This window comes from Oncorhynchus gorbuscha, unplaced genomic scaffold (genome assembly GCF_021184085.1).
Source record: "Oncorhynchus gorbuscha isolate QuinsamMale2020 ecotype Even-year unplaced genomic scaffold, OgorEven_v1.0 Un_scaffold_2592, whole genome shotgun sequence".
In the NCBI taxonomy this organism is placed as follows: Eukaryota; Metazoa; Chordata; class Actinopteri; order Salmoniformes; family Salmonidae; genus Oncorhynchus; species Oncorhynchus gorbuscha.
In genome coordinates this window covers 53,805-72,249 of record NW_025747060.1, presented here as the reverse complement: position 1 = coordinate 72,249, position 18,445 = coordinate 53,805, and the positions used below count along the sequence as shown (strand labels likewise).

General features: G+C 45.6%; 1 protein-coding gene across 1 annotated transcript in view; it reads left to right on the top strand.

Annotated features, from left to right (window-relative positions):
- The first annotated feature begins 2,607 nt into the window (after nucleotides 1-2,607).
- The window catches only part of LOC124026104 (fascin-2-like), a 30,757-nt gene continuing 14,919 nt past the window's right edge, over nucleotides 2,608-18,445 (top strand). Inside the window, 1 exon segment of the mRNA XM_046339275.1 lies at nucleotides 2,608-3,653. Coding sequence (XP_046195231.1) covers nucleotides 2,810-3,653 — 844 coding nt within the window. The 5' untranslated portion in view covers nucleotides 2,608-2,809.

The following is an 18,445-nucleotide window of genomic DNA, read 5'->3' as shown; positions in this document are numbered from 1 at the left end:
TGCTCTATAACATGTTTGCTCATATGCCTTGCGGCCGTGATATATAGGCCTAAGGTCGAGACAATAAGAAGACACAGTGGCTGAATAAATTCAACAACACCTTTGTTTCATCACAAAATATTTAATGCTATATTCTGACAAAAGAATGCTTTATGGTTCATTGCTTATGAGCAAACGGATGGATCACTGGTATCTGAAACCATTTCCTTATATTAATTATAAACTGGGTGGTTTGAGCCCTGAATGCTGATTGGCTGACAGCCATGGTATATCAGACCGTATACCACGGGTATGACAACAAAAGTATTATTACTCCTCTAATTACGTTGGTATAGTTATAATAGCAGTAAGGCACCTCAGAGGTTTGTGATATACTGTTTGGCCAATATACCACGGCTAAGGGCTGTGTCCAGGCACTCTGCATTGTTAGCCGTTGTACAGTAATCTGGCCATATAACACACCTCCTCAGGCCTTATTGCTTAATTAGAACATATAAAACATAGGTCTACATAGCCCACAGGAGCTGTGTAGTAGAAACAGGAGATATTTATTCTGGTACAATTAACATATAACCTTTAACCTAAGGGGAAGAATAGGAAACTCTTTATCCAAGGGGTTATTTGTCACATAAATGGAAAGTTTTAGTGACAGAAGAAGCTGTTTAGTAGTAAAGAGGATTAATGTCTGTGTATGTACTCTTACTGGTCTTGCTGGAGACACTTTCACAGTTATAGTCAGTCTGTCTTCAGAAAAAATGGATCTATATATCTGTGTCATATCCATGCAATAATTGAGGTTTCCCATTTTAACTTCCTTTTCTAAAATGCAGATATTTTCCTGTGTATGACCACTAAGGGGCAATGCAGTTCAATCTACTACAGACCTGGCTACCTACCAGATGGCCGTCACTGTAGTTACCACAGCCACAAAGTCATAAACTCCGCCTATTTCTATCATTTTTTACAGACAATTAGACCATTTTGACTTTGTGGCTGTGCTATCTAGTGGAAACCCTACCCTAGCCCTCATCTTACCGCTGTCCCCCTCCCACTCAGCAACAATGGTAGTTAATGCCATTTTAGGTTTTCTGCTGTGTGCCTCTCCTCCATGTTCTGTGGTCAGTCCCTACATGGGACTTCATTTCCCAAGAGCTCATCAATGTGATGTGTTTCTACAGTGATGTATTACAGCTTGTTCATAGACATCCAACAATCTGTTTCTCCACATATGGTGTTTGAGAGTAGTAGACTGTCAGGGGAGAGTGGTCTGGGGTTAGCAGTAGACTGTCAGGGGAGAGTGGTCTGAGGTTAGCAGTAGACTGTCAGGGGAGAGTGGTCTGAGGTTAGCAGTAGACTGTCAGGGGAGAGTGGTCTGAGGTTAGCAGTAGACTGTCAGGGGAGAGTGGTCTGAGGTTAGCAGTAGACTGTCAGGGGAGAGTGGTCTGAGGTTAGCAGTAGACTGTCAGGGGAGAGTGGTCTGGGGTTAGGTTGTCAGGGGAGAGTGGTCTGGTGTTAGCAGTAGACTGTCAGTAGACTGTCAGGGGAGAGTGGTCTGGGGTTAGCAGTAGACTGTCAGGGGAGAGTGGTCTGGTGTTAGCAGTAGACTGTCAGGGGAGAGTGGTCTGGTGTTAGCAGTAGACTGTCAGGGGAGAGTGGTCTGGTGTTAGCAGTAGACTGTCAGGGGAGAGTGGTCTGGTGTTAGCAGTAGACTGTCAGGGGAGAGTGGTCTGGTGTTAGCAGTAGACTGTCAGGGGAGAGTGGTCTGGTGTTAGCAGTAGACTGTCAGGGGAGAGTGGTCTGGTGTTAGCAGTAGACTGTCAGGGGATATATTACATCTTGTTCTCTTGAATCTCCTGCAGTAGTTTATGGGTGTTAGAACAAACAATGTTCTGTTTTGGTCAATAAATGACTCACACTCTTGAACCTGATAAATTCCCAAACTGTACTGTACATTCAAGTTAATCAATCAATTCAACTCAAGGCATAGTATGACTCAAGGCACAATCTCCCAGTTCATTTAAACAAAAGGAAGAAAGGAAAGAAGTGAAAGAGGGCTTTGTGGACATATTCAAATCCCCTCCTGTTAACATTGTGTACACAAGAGAAAGCTTATTTGAATTAGGGAAATCTGGCGATTCAAATGGTGACTATTGTACAATACATTGTCCCTGTAAAACCCAATCTATCAGATAAAAACCTGTTTGAGCAGGGGAAAGGAAAGAGATGAGAATCTGAAGAGAGAGAGAGGGAGACGAAGAGCACCTTTACTCGACTGGACGTTTTCCAATTAGGCTGTGGCTCACCAGGAGATCAGTGCTAGGGTAATCCCCATGCTGGATGTGTTTCCAGTATATACAGGCCTAACTATGTGATGGAGAGCCAGCCTGAAGAGACTTAAGACTGAGAAATGAGAGTGTCATTGTGAGTGATAGAGAGAGTGTGAAAGAAAAAAAAGGGGGAGACGAAACATGGCGTGAGATAAAGTGTATTTGTAAGAAGAGAATGAAGGCAAGAGGAGAGGGAGAGGTGGGTTTAGTGCTCTGGTATGTGACGTCAGCGGCTCGTTGGATTGAGGTCCTGTGTCCTGCTGATTTTAATCCTGGCTGATTAGGTAACAGAGAGCAAGTGCCTGTGCAAACCCTCTGGGGGAAGAGAGAGAGGAAGTCAAGCATTTAGACAGAAGGAGGTTGTTAAAGCAGGGAAATTTTGCGCCTGGAGAGAAGAGAAAGGGGAACACTTCCCCCTCTACCCTCCCCCTCGTTCATCCTAGCTTTCCACTCCAGACCTCTGTGTGTGTGTGTGTGTGTCTATGGACAACGGATCGACGATGCCCACGAACGGAATGAACAAAGCCTTGAAGCTGCAGTTTGGCCTCATCAACCACGAGAGCCGTTACCTAACGGCCGAGGCCTTCGGCTTCAAGGTGAACGCCTCGGCCTCCAGCATGAAGAAGAAGCAGATCTGGACTCTGGAGCAAGAGGACCAGGACACCCAGGTAGTGTTCCTTCGCAGCCACCTGGGCCGTTACCTGGCCTCCGATAAGGATGGTAAGGTGAGCTGCGGGGCAGAGCAGCCCGACTCGCCCGGCTGCCGCTTCCTGATCGTGGCCCAGTCGGACGGCCGCTGGGCACTGCAGTCGGAGGCATACCTGCGCTTCTTCGGAGGCTCGGCTGACTACCTGTCCTGCTTCGCCCAGGCCATCGGGGAGCCTGAGCTGTGGGCCGTCCACCTGGCCCTCCATCCGCAATCTAGCCTGCTCAGCGTGGCGCGCAAACGCTACGCCCACCTGTTTGCCCGGGAAGGAGAGATCTCGGTGGACAGCAACATCCCCTGGGGCTCGGACTCCCTGGTCACCCTGGTATACCTGGAAGGAAAGTACTTCCTGAAGACGTGCGACAGCCGCTTCCTCAGCAACGACGGGAAGCTGGTCAAAGAGAACACCCCCACCACCAGCTTCACCCTGGAGCTCAAGTCAGGCAAGCTGGCCTTCAAGGACTGCGATGGGAAGTACCTGACACCCATGGGCCCGACTGGCACGCTGCGCTCAGGCCGGTGCTCCAAGCCTGGCAAGGATGAGCTGTTTGATCTAGAGGAGAGCCACCCACAAGTCATTTTCCAGGCAGCCAACAAAAGATTTGTCTCCGTCAAACAAGGTAATTATCCAGCAATGTATATATTTATTGCTATAATGCACATTATTTAAGTGTTTTTGTATAGTCTCTACTGAGATGAAAAATTTGAACTAATTTGATGTATGGACAATATTTGGGGTTGGAAATGTCTTGGGTGATACATTCAATATCCTCTCTGAAGGTGCATATCTAACTGCAGAAGAATTGAAAAGAATATTGTCAGCAGAACCCCATTAGGCTCACAGTAGGGTTCCCAGGAAATTGCTATCAAATTGACCTGCTATACTTACCTTGGAATCCACCCAGAACGGAGGAAACTAATGTTCTAAATGGCTTTCTATTTTCCATTTAGACGGCAAATGGACTAACCAGGGAGATTCTGCCTGCTCTATTTTGAGAAAGGAACGGGATGGAGAAAATAGAGTAGGTAGGCCAGCTGTGAACCCATTGGGGGAAAAACAAGTGACATTCTCAGGGAGCTTTAGAATTTCTGAACTTTTGAAAGTATTTTATTTTTTGTTCAACGCTTTTAATTGCCAAAAAAACAGACATTACATTAAACACACTGCTCTGAGAAGAGTCGAGTACAAATCCGTTTGGTTCAGAAAATAATAAGTCTCATTGTACTGTGCTCAGCACGATAAACCTCCAGTGTAATTGACCTGCAAATCCACACTTCATGCGTTATAGTTGCCGTCATGAAATTCAAAGTAGGAAAATGTCCATGTTTGCATCATTTCCCTGTAGAGGTTGGTTGGTTCCATCACAAGCAAATGACAGTCCAATAGAACCACCATTAGTTAGCTCAGTGCTGAAGCTCACTTTGTCTTTACTTACACTCCTCAGCAATTAGATGAAAAGTTCATGCTGTTGAAAGACTCCTTACATCTCAACAATTAGAATCAGAAAATGTGTCTCGCACCGACAGGATGATGGCATGGTCTTGGGTGCAGCTCTACTCCAGTGAGACGGCTGAGGAGAGGACGGCTCATAGTAATGGCTGGAATGGAGTCAATGGAATGGTATCAACCATATAGAAACCATGTGTTTGATACCATTCCAGACATTATTATGAGCTGTCCTCCCCTCATCAGCCTCCTCTGCTCTACACCCTTAGTGAAGCCTGTGGGTCTGTCTGTCAGTAGCAGGCAGTATATTGAATTCTAATCACAGGTAGGCTCAGTTCAGTCATATTTGTCAATTTCAGAAACCATTCACTCAAGTGAGCATTGAGACATATCTCAAAATACATTAAGCATGCAGTGTAGCAGCCCACTAGGAATGTTAGCCCACATAGGGGAAGGTTCTCTACTCAACGAGAATCAGAAATAAAGTCATGAATTAGGGGATCCAAAAAGATTGTCAGAGACTCTCTCCTGGAAATGTTCAGAAAGAACATTGTGGAAGCATGTGACAAGTGTCAAGTACGGTACAACTGAAGGGCAGCCACACTTGTCACCTCGCTCTGCATGGTGCATATGGTCAGTCAGCCATTGGGCGCCATTACGCGTGTCATCCGGGTCGTCATGGTAATGGGCTTTGTCATTTCCACTGTGTGTCCCAGAAGAGATTAGGCAGAGCGCAGGCTGATGACTCCAGGGAGGCAGAGGGGTCCTGCTGGTGCTATCAACTAATTCCCATCAATGGGCATTTCAGGACCACAGCCATTCTATTATCAAGCTGAAACTGCCTGGTGCTTTATCTGTGGATTGAGAGTGAGGAGAGTGAGTGGTTGTAATTGTAATGGGGACTGAGGTTGTTTGATTGTGGCAGGTAGAGGAAGTCATCTATTAGTCTGGACAGGCAGTGAGAGAGCAGTTAAAATAGGAGAACTAGTCAGACTGATCAGTTACCTACACCCATCATTAGCTCTCGGCAGAGGCTTTCCCTGAGAGAGGAATGAAGGTGGAGAGATCTCCTCTGCTGACAGTGACATACCTAGAGACAGGCCAGCAGGCAAGGAGGACAGGTTAGAAAGAGACCGAAGGGACTTTGGCTGTTTCTGGTCACAGGTTTGGATGAAGTTCCAAACAAAGACTTGTAGGGTGTCATTCAGTGAGGGTGTCACCCTGCCACAGCTACATTCACAATGACATAACCTACAAGTACCAAAATGATTTTTATATAGGTTTCATTCATTACAATTTCTCCCAAATTTACTAGGGAGATGCATTCTTCCCTCCCTACCCTGCACAGGCCTCCCCTGGCATGCTATTTCTTACAATTTGGTAAAAATATAGAGGTAAATGTGATTTTAAATTGTACGAGTTCAGGATGATCAGGTTTAAAAAAAAAAAAAATTATATGTAAAAAATAATATATGTAGGCTACTGGCTCAAATATTAATCAGGCATGAAATAGTATATCTGATCGCAAAAAATTAGCACTCAATATTATTCCCAGTTCATTCTACTCTTCCTTTGGTTAAAATGTTCAACAAGTGGCTTTTCAAAATGTCCAATATGGCAACCCAACCCATAATGTTGTGCTTGGTCTCTCTGAAGAGGAGTGTTTTTGCCTGTGGTGTGTTCACTACGAAACAGATTGAAGCAAATGGGACGAAACTGGGAGAGACTAACCTGAATTTATCCACTAAGAAACTCTCATTTTTGTTTTGCTACAATGTGCACTAATGAATACACCACTGGTGTCTCCTCTCCCCCGACATTTGTTTTAGGAACGATGCAGGCACCAGAAAGCTGCTTAGTGGGCCCTGTGGTGCAGATTTGCATTGCACCACCGAGGGAATTACTGCAGGCGAATGAGCAGGATGGGTGGAGGGGTGTGTGTGGGATTAGGGTGGTAACAGGCTTAAGAGAAAGGTTGAGGGATATTTCTGTGGTATCTAATTTGAACTCCAGCAGACACAATCTGCTATATAGAGTGCATTCGGAAAGTATTCAGCCCCCTTGACTTTTCCCACATTTTGTTACGTTACAGCCTTATTCTAAAATTGATTTAAAAAGAAAATTTTACTCATCAATCTACACACAATACCTTATCAAGACAAAGCAAAAACTGATTTTTTTGAAATATTAGCAAATTTATAAAAAATAAATGTATAAAAATACATTTACATAAGTATTCAAACCCTTTACTCAGTACTTTGTTGTAGCACCTTTAGCAGCAATTACAGCCTCAATTCTTCTTGGGTACAAGCTTGGCACACCTGTATTTGGCGAGTTTGTCCCATTCTTCTCTTCAGATCCTCTTAAGCTCAGTCATGTTGGATGGGGATGGTCGCTGCACAGCTATTTTCAGGTCTCTTCAGAGATGTTCGATCAGGTTCAAGTCCCGGCTCTGGCTGGGCCATTCAAGGACAGTCCCTATGGGATGTGTGTAGGACAACCCGTAATGTCAGTCCCTATGGGATGTGCATAGGACAACCCTTAATGTCAGTCCCTACGGGATGTGTGTAGGACAACCCTTAATGTCAGTCCCTATGGGATGTGTGTAGGACAACCCTTAATGTCAGTCCTATGGGATGTGTGTAAGACAACCCTTAATGTCAGTCCCTATGGGATGTGCATAGGACAACCCTTAATGTCAGTCCCTATGGGATGTGTGTAGGACAACCCTTAATGTCAGTCCCTATGGGATGTGTGTAGGACAACCCTTAATGTCAGTCCTATGGGATGTGTGTAAGACAACCCTTAATGTCAGTCCCTATGGGATGTGTGTAGGACAACCCTTAATGTCAGCCCCTACGGGATGTGTGTAGGACAATCTTTAATGTCAGTCCCTACGGGATGTGCATAGGACAACCCTTAATGTCAGTCCCTACGGGATGTGCATAGGACAACCCTTAATGTCAGTCCCTACGGGATGTGTGTAGGACAATCTTTAATGTCAGTCCCTACGGGATGTGTGTCGGACAACCCTTAATGTCAGTCCCTACGGGATGTGCATAGGACAACCCTTAATGTCAGTCCCTACGGGATGTGTGTAGGACAATCTTTAATGTCAGTCCCTACGGGATGTGTGTAGGACAATCTTTAATGTCAGTCCCTACGGGATGTGTGTAGGACAACCCTTAATGTCAGTCCCTACGGGATGTGTGTAGGACAATCTTTAATGTCAGTCCCTACGGGATGTGTGTAGGACAATCTTTAATGTCAGTCCCTACGGGATGTGTGTAGGACAATCTTTAATGTCAGTCCCTACGGGATGTGTGTAGGACAATCTTTAATGTCAGTCCCTACGGGATGTGTGTAGGACAATCTTTAATGTCAGTCCCTACGGGATGTGTGTAGGACAATCTTTAATGTCAGTCCCTATGGGATGTGTGTAGGACAATCTTTAATGTCAGTCCCTATGGGATGTGTGTAGGACAATCTTTAATGTCAGTCCCTACGGGATGTGTGTAGGACAATCTTTAATGTCAGTCCCTACGGGATGTGTGTAGGACAACCCTTAATGTCAGTGTGTAGGGTATCTCATGCATCTCATTTTACAGCAAATAGTCTCCCCCACTCCTAGATTTGATGATGTAATTTAACACTAAACTTGATTGAATAATGCTCTAAAGTGAAGGGTTCAGATTGTAATGTTGCAACATTTAGAAAAGGACTATATTTTATACTTTGAAAGCTCAGCTATATATAGCCTTCATTAAAGATGCACTCTCAAACTTCTGTATAATTTCAGCCAGTAGTTTTAAAAGTGGTGCTCACGAGCCAAAGGTGGGCCCTGTTTTTTGTGTATGACGTCATCAAATTGTGTACTATGTCATCAAATTGTGTACTACGTCATCCATTTGTGTACTACGTCATCCATTTCATATAATATGTTACATCCTGCAAGCAATTTATACATATATACATTGTGAAAATCGTATGATATGTTACGATTTTATTGTGCTTACGATCCTGGAGGGCATCTTTAATGATGTCATTGGTGCTTACTTGATATCTATTGTGAATGCTGTGCTTTTCAATCATATTTTTATCCTCAGTCAATATCTATGCCTTTTGGATGATGGGTCATTCCCAACAGGTATTTGGTCGCATCAGGTTTCTCCAAATACACTTCCAGTCAGTATTTCTAGAACTGTTGCAATAGCTGTGCTTCCCTGCAGTACCACATCGGGGAGATATTTCTATTACCCAGTGATATTGCACCACTATGGGTGGAGTGAGGGGTCAGTGGTGAAAAGCAAGAGCTGGATTCAGTATTTATTTTCTATCAAATACTTTGGGCTGCGCTTGATTAAGTTTAAGCAAAAGTACAAACCCTGCCCATCTGGCACTCAAGGCAGACTCAATCAAACACTCAAAGCATTTAAAAGCTTTCAAACAGAAATTATTAGAACCCAGGTCTGGAAACATCTGAAGGAACTGCGGGGACACTGGAAAACACCTGGAAACATCTGAAGGAACTGCGGGGACACTGGAAAACACCTGGAAACATCTGAAGGAACTACGGGGACACTGGCGAACACCTGGAAACATCTGAAGGAACTGCGGGGACACTGGAAAACACCTGGAAACATCTGAAGGAACTGCGGGGACACTGGAAAACACCTGGAAACATCTGAAGGAACTGCGGGGAAACTGGAAAACACCTGGAAACATCTGAAGGAACTGCGGGGACACTGGAAAACACCTGGAAACATCTGAAGGAACTGCGGGGACACTGGAAAACACCTGGAAACATCTGAAGGAACTGCGGGGACACTGGAAAACACCTGGAAACATCTGAAGGAACTACGGGGACACTGGCGAACACCTGGAAACATCTGAAGGAACTGCGGGGACACTGGCAAACACCTGGAAACATCTGAAGGAACTGCGGGGATACTGGAAAACACCTGGAAACATCTGAAGGAACTGCGGGGACACTGGCGAACACCTGGAAACATCTGAAGGAACTGCGGGGACACTGGAAAACACCTGGAAACATCTGAAGGAACTGCGGGGACACTGGAAAACACCTGGAAACATCTGAAGGAACTGCGGGGACACTGGAAAACACCTGGAAACATCTGAAGGAACTGCGGGGACACTGGAAAACACCTGGAAACATCTGAAGGAACTGCGGGGACACTGGAAAACACCTGGAAACATCTGAAGGAACTGCGGGGACACTGGAAAACACCTGGAAACATCTGAAGGAACTGCGGGGACACTGGAAAACACCTGGAAACATCTGAAGGAACTGCGGGGACACTGGAAAACACCTGGAAACATCTGAAGGAACTGCGGGGACACTGGAAAACACCTGGAAACATCTGAAGGAACTGCGGGGACACTGGAAAACACCTGGAAACATCTGAAGGAACTGCGGGGACACTGGAAAACACCTGGAAACATCTGAAGGAACTGCGGGGACACTGGAAAACACCTGGAAACATCTGAAGGAACTACGGGGACACTGGCGAACACCTGGAAACATCTGAAGGAACTGCGGGGACACTGGCAAACACCTGGAAACATCTGAAGGAACTGCGGGGATACTGGAAAACACCTGGAAACATCTGAAGGAACTGCGGGGACACTGGCGAACACCTGGAAACATCTGAAGGAACTGCGGGGACACTGGAAAACACCTGGAAACATCTGAAGGAACTGCGGGGACACTGGCAAACACCTGGAAACATCTGAAGGAACTGCGGGGACACTGGCAAACACCTGGAAACATCTGAAGGAACTGCGGGGACACAAACACACACATACAGAGAAGTATTAGTAGTATTCACTCCCCTTGACTTTTTCCACATGTTGTTGTTACCGGCGATATTTAAAGACGGATTATATTGAGATTCTTTTGTCAGTGGCCTACACACAATAACCCATAATGTCAAAGTGGAATTATGTTTTTTTGAAATGTTTACAAATGAATTTAAAATTAAACGCTGAAATGTCTTGAGTCATTAAGTATTCAACCCTTTTGTTATGCCTAAATAAGTTCAGGAGTAAAAATGTGCTGAACAAGTCACATGAGTTGCATGGAATCACTCTGTGTGCAATAATAATGTTTAACATGATTTTTAAATGACTGTGTCATTTCTGTACCCCATACATACAATTATCTGTCAGGTCCCTCAGTCGAGCATTGCATTTCAAACATAGATTAAACCACAAAGACCAGGGAGGTTTTCCAATGCCTCACAAAGAAGGGCACCTATTGGTAGATTAGTAAAAATATAAAAAAGTAGACATTGAATATCCCTTTGAGCATAGTGAAGTTATTAATTACACTTTGGATGGTGTATCAATACACCCAGTCATTACAAAAATACAGGTGTCCTTCCTAACTCAGTTGCCAGAGAGGAAGGAAACCGCTCAGGAATTTCACCATGAGGTTAATGGTGATGTTAAAACAGTTACAGAGTTTAATGGCTGTGATTAGAGAAAAGTGCAGATGGATCAACAACATTGTTTCTCCACAATACTAACCTTTTTGACATCCTGTTTGCAACAAGGCACTAAAGCAACAAGGCACTAAAGCAACAAGGCACTAAAGCACTAAAGTTATACTGCCAAGAAAATATGGCAATACATTTACAAAAGTGTTTTATTTGGGGCAAATCCAATACAACACATTAAGGAGTATCACTCTCCATATTTTGAAGCATAGTGTTGGCTGCATCATGTTATGGGTATGCTTGTAATCGCTAAGAACTGGGGAGTTTTTCATCATAAAAACAAACGGAATGGAGGTAAGCACAGACAAAATCCTAGAGGAAAACTTCTACCAGACACTAGGAGATTAATTTACCTTTCAGCAGGACAATACCACAAAACACAAGGCCAAATCTACACTGGAGATGCTTACCAAGAAGATAGTGAATGTTCCTGAGTGGCCGAGTTACAGTTTTGACATAAATCTACCAAAATATCTATGACAAGACCTGAAAGGGGTTGTCTAGCAATGACCAACAACCAATTTGACAGAGCTTGAAGAATTTTGAAAAGATTAATGCTACTGGTGATTCTCTGATCCACCTCTACGCAGACAACACCATTCTGTATACATCTGCCCCTTCTTTGGACACTGTGCTAACAAATTTTCAAACAAGCTTCAACGTCATACAACACTCCTTCCGTGGCCAACTACTTTTAAATGCTAGTAAAACTAAATGCATGCTCTTCAACCGATCGCTGCCCGCACCCTCCCGCCTGACTAGCATCACTACTCTGGACGGTTCTGACTTAGAATATGTGGACAACTACAAATACCTAGGTGTCTGGTTAGATTGTAAACTGTCCTTCCAGACTCACATTAAGCATCTCCAATCCCAAATTAAATCTAGAATTTGCTTCCTATTTCGCAAACAAAGCCTCCTTCACTCATTCCGCCAAAAATACTCTCGTAAAACTGACCATCCTACCAATCCTTGACTTCGGCAATGTCATTTACAAAATAGACCCCAACACTCTACTCAGCAAACTGGATGTAGTCTATCACAGTGCCATCCATTTTATTTTTTTATTTTTTTATTTTACCTTTATTTAACCAGGCAAGTCAGTTAAGAACATATTCTTATTTTCAATGATGGCCTGGGAACAGTGGGTTAACTGCCTGTTCAGGGGCAGAATGACAGATTTGTACCTTGTCAGCTTGGGGGTTTGAACTCGCAACCTTCCGGTTACTAGTCCAACACTCTAACCACTAGGCTACGCTGCCGCCCCAAAGCCCCATACACTATCCACCACTCTTTGCTCTCGTTGGCTGGCCCTCACTACATATCCACCGCCAAACCCACTGGCTCCAGGTTATCTATAAGTCTTTTCTAGGTAAAGCCCTGCCTTATCTCAACTCACTGGTCACCATAGCAACACCCACCCATAGCACGCACTCCAGCAGGTATATTGCACTGGTCATCCCCAAAGACAACACTTCCTTTGGCTGCCTTTCCTTCCAGTTCTCTGCTGCCAATGACTGGAATGAATTGCAAAAATCTCTGAAGCTGGAGTCTTTCATCTCCCTCTCTAACTTTAAGCAACAGCTGTCGGATTAGCTTACCGATCACTATACCTGTACACATCCAGTCTGTAAGTAGCACAACCGACTACCTCATCCCCATATTATTACTTACCCTCTTTTGCACCTCAGTATCTCTACTTGCACATCATCATCTGCACATACAGTACATCATTCCAGTATTAATATTAAATTGTAATATTTTCGCCTCTATGGCCTAATTATTACCTACCTCCCTACTCTTACATTTACATTTACATTACATTACTCTTCTACATTTGCACACGCTGTACATAGATCTTTCAATTTTTCTTTTATTTTGTGTTATTGACTGTACATTTGTTTATGTGTAACTCTGTGTTGTTGTTTTTGTCGTACTGCTATGCTTTATCTTGGCCAGGTTGCAGTTGTAATTGAGAACTTGTTCTCAACTGGCCTGCCAAGTTAAATCAAATAAATAAATATAAAATGGTGCACAATCCAGGTGTGGAAAGCACTTAGAGACTTACCCAGAAAGCCTCACAGCTGTAATCGCTGCCAAACATGCTTCTACAAAGAATTGACTCAGGAATGTGAATACTTATGTAAATTAGATAATTCTCTATTTAATTTTCAATACATTTGAAAAAATGTCAAAAACATGTTTTCACTTAGTCATTATGGTGTATTGTGTGTAGATGGATGAGAAAATGTTTAATGCATTTCAAATTCAGGCTGTAACATAACAAATTGTGGAATATGTTGAGGGGTGGGGATCATTTCTGAAGGTGCTGTACATAGGCCTACAGTACATGTGTTACCCAACATGGGGCGGCAGGGTAGCCTAGTGGTTAGAGTGTTTGCAAGTTCAAACCCCCGAGCTGACAAGGTACAAATCTTTCGTTCTGCCCCTGAACAGGCAGTTAACCCACTGTTCCTAGGCTGTCATTGAAAATAAGAATTTGTTCTTAACTGGCTTGCCTGGTTAAATAAAGGTTAAATAAATAAAATACAAAAATGTCATCGTGGCACCCAGAACCTAATCCCGCATGTGCACTGCTTCGTCTGTCACAACACAACCAGACATGTTAGTTTAATTATGTTTTTAATCACAATGTTAAGTGTCACAACTTGCGGTCACCTCGGGACACGTGTAATCTGCTGTGTGAGATAAACTGGCAGGATAAGACAGGACGTGCAAATGACAGGCTCATCCGAGCAGCGGGATACCTCGGGGCAAGGCGGTGCCAAGGTCAACTCTCACACCACCTCTCCTATGGTCGTGTTCATTAGGGCATGCAATGCAATGTTTCATTCAGTTTTATCCTGTTTAGTGCCTAATGAACACCACCCTGGTCCTCTCACATCCAGGGACTTCCTCTTTGGACTTTCAAACTTCAGGGAGATCCCAAATCTGGAGGAAATGCATGCTGTGTATAGAGGCCAGGAGTTTTTCCTGTCCACATTACCTAATTAGAATATAACTCCTGGTCCTAGTTTTAGGCTATATCTATGGTCCAGAGTTTTAGGCTATATCTATGGCCCAGAGTTTTAGACTATATCTATGGCCCAGAGTTTTAGGCTTTATCTATGGCCCAGAGTTTTAGGCTATATTTATGGCCCAGAGTTTTAGGCTTTATCTATGGCCCAGAGGTTTAGACTATATCTATGGCCCAGAGTTTTAGGCTTTATCTATGGCCCTGAGTTTTAGGCTTTATCTATGGGCCAGGGTTTTAGGCTCTATCTATGGCTAGGGTTTTAGGCTATATCTATGGCCCAGGGTTTTAGGCTTTATCTACGGCCCAGAGTTTTAGGCTATATCTATGGGCCAGGGTTTTAGGCTTTATCTATGGCCAGGGTTTTAGGCTATATCTATGGCCAGGGTTTTAGGCTATATCTATGGCCCAGGGTTTTAGGCTATATCTATGGCCCAGGGTTTTAGGCTATATCTATGGTCAGGGTTTTAGGCTTTATCTATGGCCCAGAGTTTTAGGCTATATCTATGGGCCAGGTTTTAGGCTATATCTATGGGCCAGGGTTTTATTCTTTATCTATGGCCAGGGTTTTAGGCTCTATCTATGCCCAGGGTTTTAGGCTATATCTATGGTCAGGGTTTTAGGCTTTATCTATGGCCCAGAGTTTTAGGCTATATCTATGGGCCAGGGTTTTAGGCTATATCTATGGCCCAGGGTTTTAGGCTATATTTATGGCCAAGGGTTTCAGGCTATATCTATGGCCCAGAATTTTAGGCTATATCTATGGCCCAGAGTTTTAGGCTATATCTATGGGCCAGAGTTTTAGGCTATATCTATGGCCCAGAGTTTTAGGCTATATCTATGGCCCAGAGTTTTAGGCTATACATAGAAACCAGAGTTTTTCCTGGACAGCATTTAACATTAACATTTAAGTCATTTAGCAGACGCTCTTATCCAGAGCGACTTACAAATTGGTGCATTCACCTTATGACATCCAGTGGAACAGTCACTTTACAATAGTGCATCTAAATCTTAAAGGGGGGGGGAGAGGGAATACTTATCCTATCCTAGGTATTCCTTAAAGAGGTGGGGTTTCAGGTGTCTCCGGAAGGTGGTGATTGACTCCGCTGTCCTGGCGTCGTGAGGGAGTTTGTTCCACCATTGGGGGGCCAGAGCAGCGAACAGTTTTGACTGGGCTGAGCGGGAGCTGTACTTCCTCAGTGGTAGGGAGGCGAGCAGGCCAGAGGTGGATGAACGCAGTGCCCTTGTTTGGGTGTAGGGCCTGATCAGAGCCTGGAGGTACTGAGGTGCCGTTCCCCTCACAGCTCCGTAGGCAAGCACCATGGTCTTGTAGCGGATGCGAGCTTCAACTGGAAGCCAGTGGAGAGAACGGAGGAGCGGGGTGACGTGAGAGAACTTGGGAAGGTTGAACACCAGACGGGCTGCGGCGTTCTGGATGAGTTGAAGGGGTTTAATGGCACAGGCAGGGAGCCCAGCCAACAGCGAGTTGCAGTAATCCAGACGGGAGATGACAAGTGCCTGGATTAGGACCTGCGCCGCTTCCTGTGTGAGGCAGGGTCGTACTCTGCGGATGTTGTAGAGCATGAACCTACAGGAACGGGCCACCGCCTTGATGTTGGTTGAGAACGACAGGGTGTTGTCCAGGATCACACCAAGGTTCTTAGCGCTCTGGGAGGAGGACACAATGGAGTTGTCAACCGTGATGGCGAGATCATGGAATGGGCAGTCCTTCCCCGGGAGGAAGAGCAGCTCCGTCTTGCCGAGGTTCAGCTTGAGGTGGTGATCCGTCATCCACACTGATATGTCTGCCAGACATGCAGAGATGCGATTCGCCACCTGGTCATCAGAAGGGGGAAAGGAGAAGATCAGTTGTGTGTCGTCTGCATAGCAATGATAGGAGAGACCATGTGAGGTTATGACAGAGCCAAGTGACTTGGTGTATAGCGAGAATAGGAGAGGGCCTAGAACAGAGCCCTGGGGGACACCAGTGGTGAGAGCGCGTGGTGAGGAGACAGATTCTCGCCACGCCACCTGGTAGGAGCGACCTGTCAGGTAGGATGCAATCCAAGCGTGGGCCGCGCCGGAGATGCCCAACTCGGAGAGGGTGGAGAGGAGGATCTGATGGTTCACAGTATCGAAGGCAGCCGATAGATCTAGAAGGATGAGAGCAGAGGAGAGAGAGTTAGCTTTAGCAGTGCGGAGCGCCTCCGTGATACAGAGGAGAGCAGTCTCAGTTGAATGACTAGTCTTGAAACCTGACTGATTTGGATCAAGAAGGTCATTCAGAGAGAGATAGCGGGAGAGCTGGCCAAGGACGGCACGTTCAAGAGTTTTGGAGAGAAAAGAAAGAAGGGATACTGGTCTGTAATTGTTGACATCGGAGGGATCGAGTGTAGGTTTTTTCAGAAGGGGTGCAACTCTCGCTCTCTTGAAGACGGAAGGGACGTAGCCAGCGGTCAGTGATGAGTTGATGAGCGAGGTGAGGTAAGGGAGAAGGTCTCCGGAAATGGTCTGGAGAAGAGGGGAGGGGATAGGGTCAAGCGGGCAGGTTGTTGGGCGGCCGGCCGTCACAAGACGCGAGATTTCATCTGGAGAGAGAGGGGAGAAAGAGGTCAGAGCACAGGGTAGGGCAGTGTGAGCAGAACCAGCGGTGTCGTTTGACTTAGCAAACGAGGATCGGATGTCGTCGACCTTCTTTTCAAAATGGTTGACGAAGTCGTCTGCAGAGAGGGAGGAGGGGGGGGGAGGAGGATTCAGGAGGGAGGAGAAGGTGGCAAAGAGCTTCCTAGGGTCAGAGGCAGATGCTTGGAATTTAGCGTGGTAGAAAGTGTCTTTAGCAGCAGAGACAGAGGAGGAGAATGTAGAGAGGAGGGAGTGAAAGGATGCCAGGTCCGCAGGGAGGCGAGTTTTCCTCCATTTCCGCTCGGCTGGCCGGAGCCCTGTTCTGTGAGCTCGCAATGACTCATCGAGCCACGGAGCGGGATGGGAGGACCGAGCCGGCCTGGAGGATAGGGGACATAGAGAGTCAAAGGATGCAGAGAGGGAGGAGAGGAGGGTTGAGGAGGCAGAATCAGGAGATAGGTTGGAGAAGGTTTGAGCGGAGGGAAGAGATGATAGGATGGAAGAGGAGAGAGTAGCGGGGGAGAGAGAGCGAAGGTTGGGACGGCGCGATACCATCCGAGTAGGGGCAGTGTGGGAGGTGTTGGATGAGAGCGAGAGGGAAAAGGATACAAGGTAGTGGTCAGAGACTTGGAGGGGAGTTGCAATGAGGTTAGTGGAAGAACAGCATCTAGTAAAGATGAGGTCGAGCGTATTGCCTGCCTTGTGAGTAGGGGGGGAAGGTGAGAGGGTGAGGTCAAAAGAGGAGAGGAGTGGAAAGAAGGAGGCAGAGAGGAATGAGTCAAAGGTAGACGTGGGGAGGTTAAAGTCGCCCAGAACTGTGAGAGGTGAGCCGTCCTCAGGAAAGGAGCTTATCAAGGCATCAAGCTCATTGATGAACTCTCCGAGGGAACCTGGAGGGCGATAAATGATAAGGATGTTAAGCTTGAAAGGGCTGGTAACTGTGACAGCATGGAATTCAAAGGAGGCGATAGACAGATGGGTAAGGGGAGAAAGAGAGAATGACCACTTGGGAGAGATGAGGATCCCGGTGCCACCACCCCGCTGACCAGAAGCTCTCGGGGTGTGCGAGAACACGTGGGCGGACGAAGAGAGAGCAGTAGGAGTAGCAGTGTTGTCTGTGGTGATCCATGTTTCCGTTAGTGCCAAGAAGTCGAGGGACTGGAGGGAGGCATAGGCTGAGATGAACTCTGCCTTGTTGACCGCAGATCGGCAATTCCAGAGGCTACCGGAGACCTGGAACTCCACGTGGGTCGTGCGCGCTGGGACCACCAGATTAGGGTGGCCGCGGCCACGCGGTGTGGAGCGTTTGTATGGTCTGTGCAGAGAGGAGAGAACAGGGATAAACAGACACATAGTTAACAGGCTACAGAAGAGGCTACGCTAATGCAAAGGAGATTGGAATGACAAGTGGACTACACGTCTCGAATGTTCAGAAAGTTAAGCTACGTAGCAAGAATCTTATTGACTAAAATGATTAAAATGATACAGTACTGCTGAAGTAGGCTAGCTGGCAGTGGGTGCGTTGTTGACACTACACTAATCAAGTCGTTCCGTTGAGTGTAATAGTTTCTACAGTGCTGCTATTCGGGGGCTAGCTGGCTAGCTAGTAGTGTTGTTTACGTTACGTTGCGTTAAAAGAACGACAATAGCTGGCTAGCTAACCTAGAAAATCGCTCTAGACTACACAATTATCTTTGATACAAAGACGGCTATGTAGCTAGCTATGTAGCTAGCTACGATCAAACAAATCAAACCGTTGTACTGTGATGAAATTAAATGAAAATGTGATAC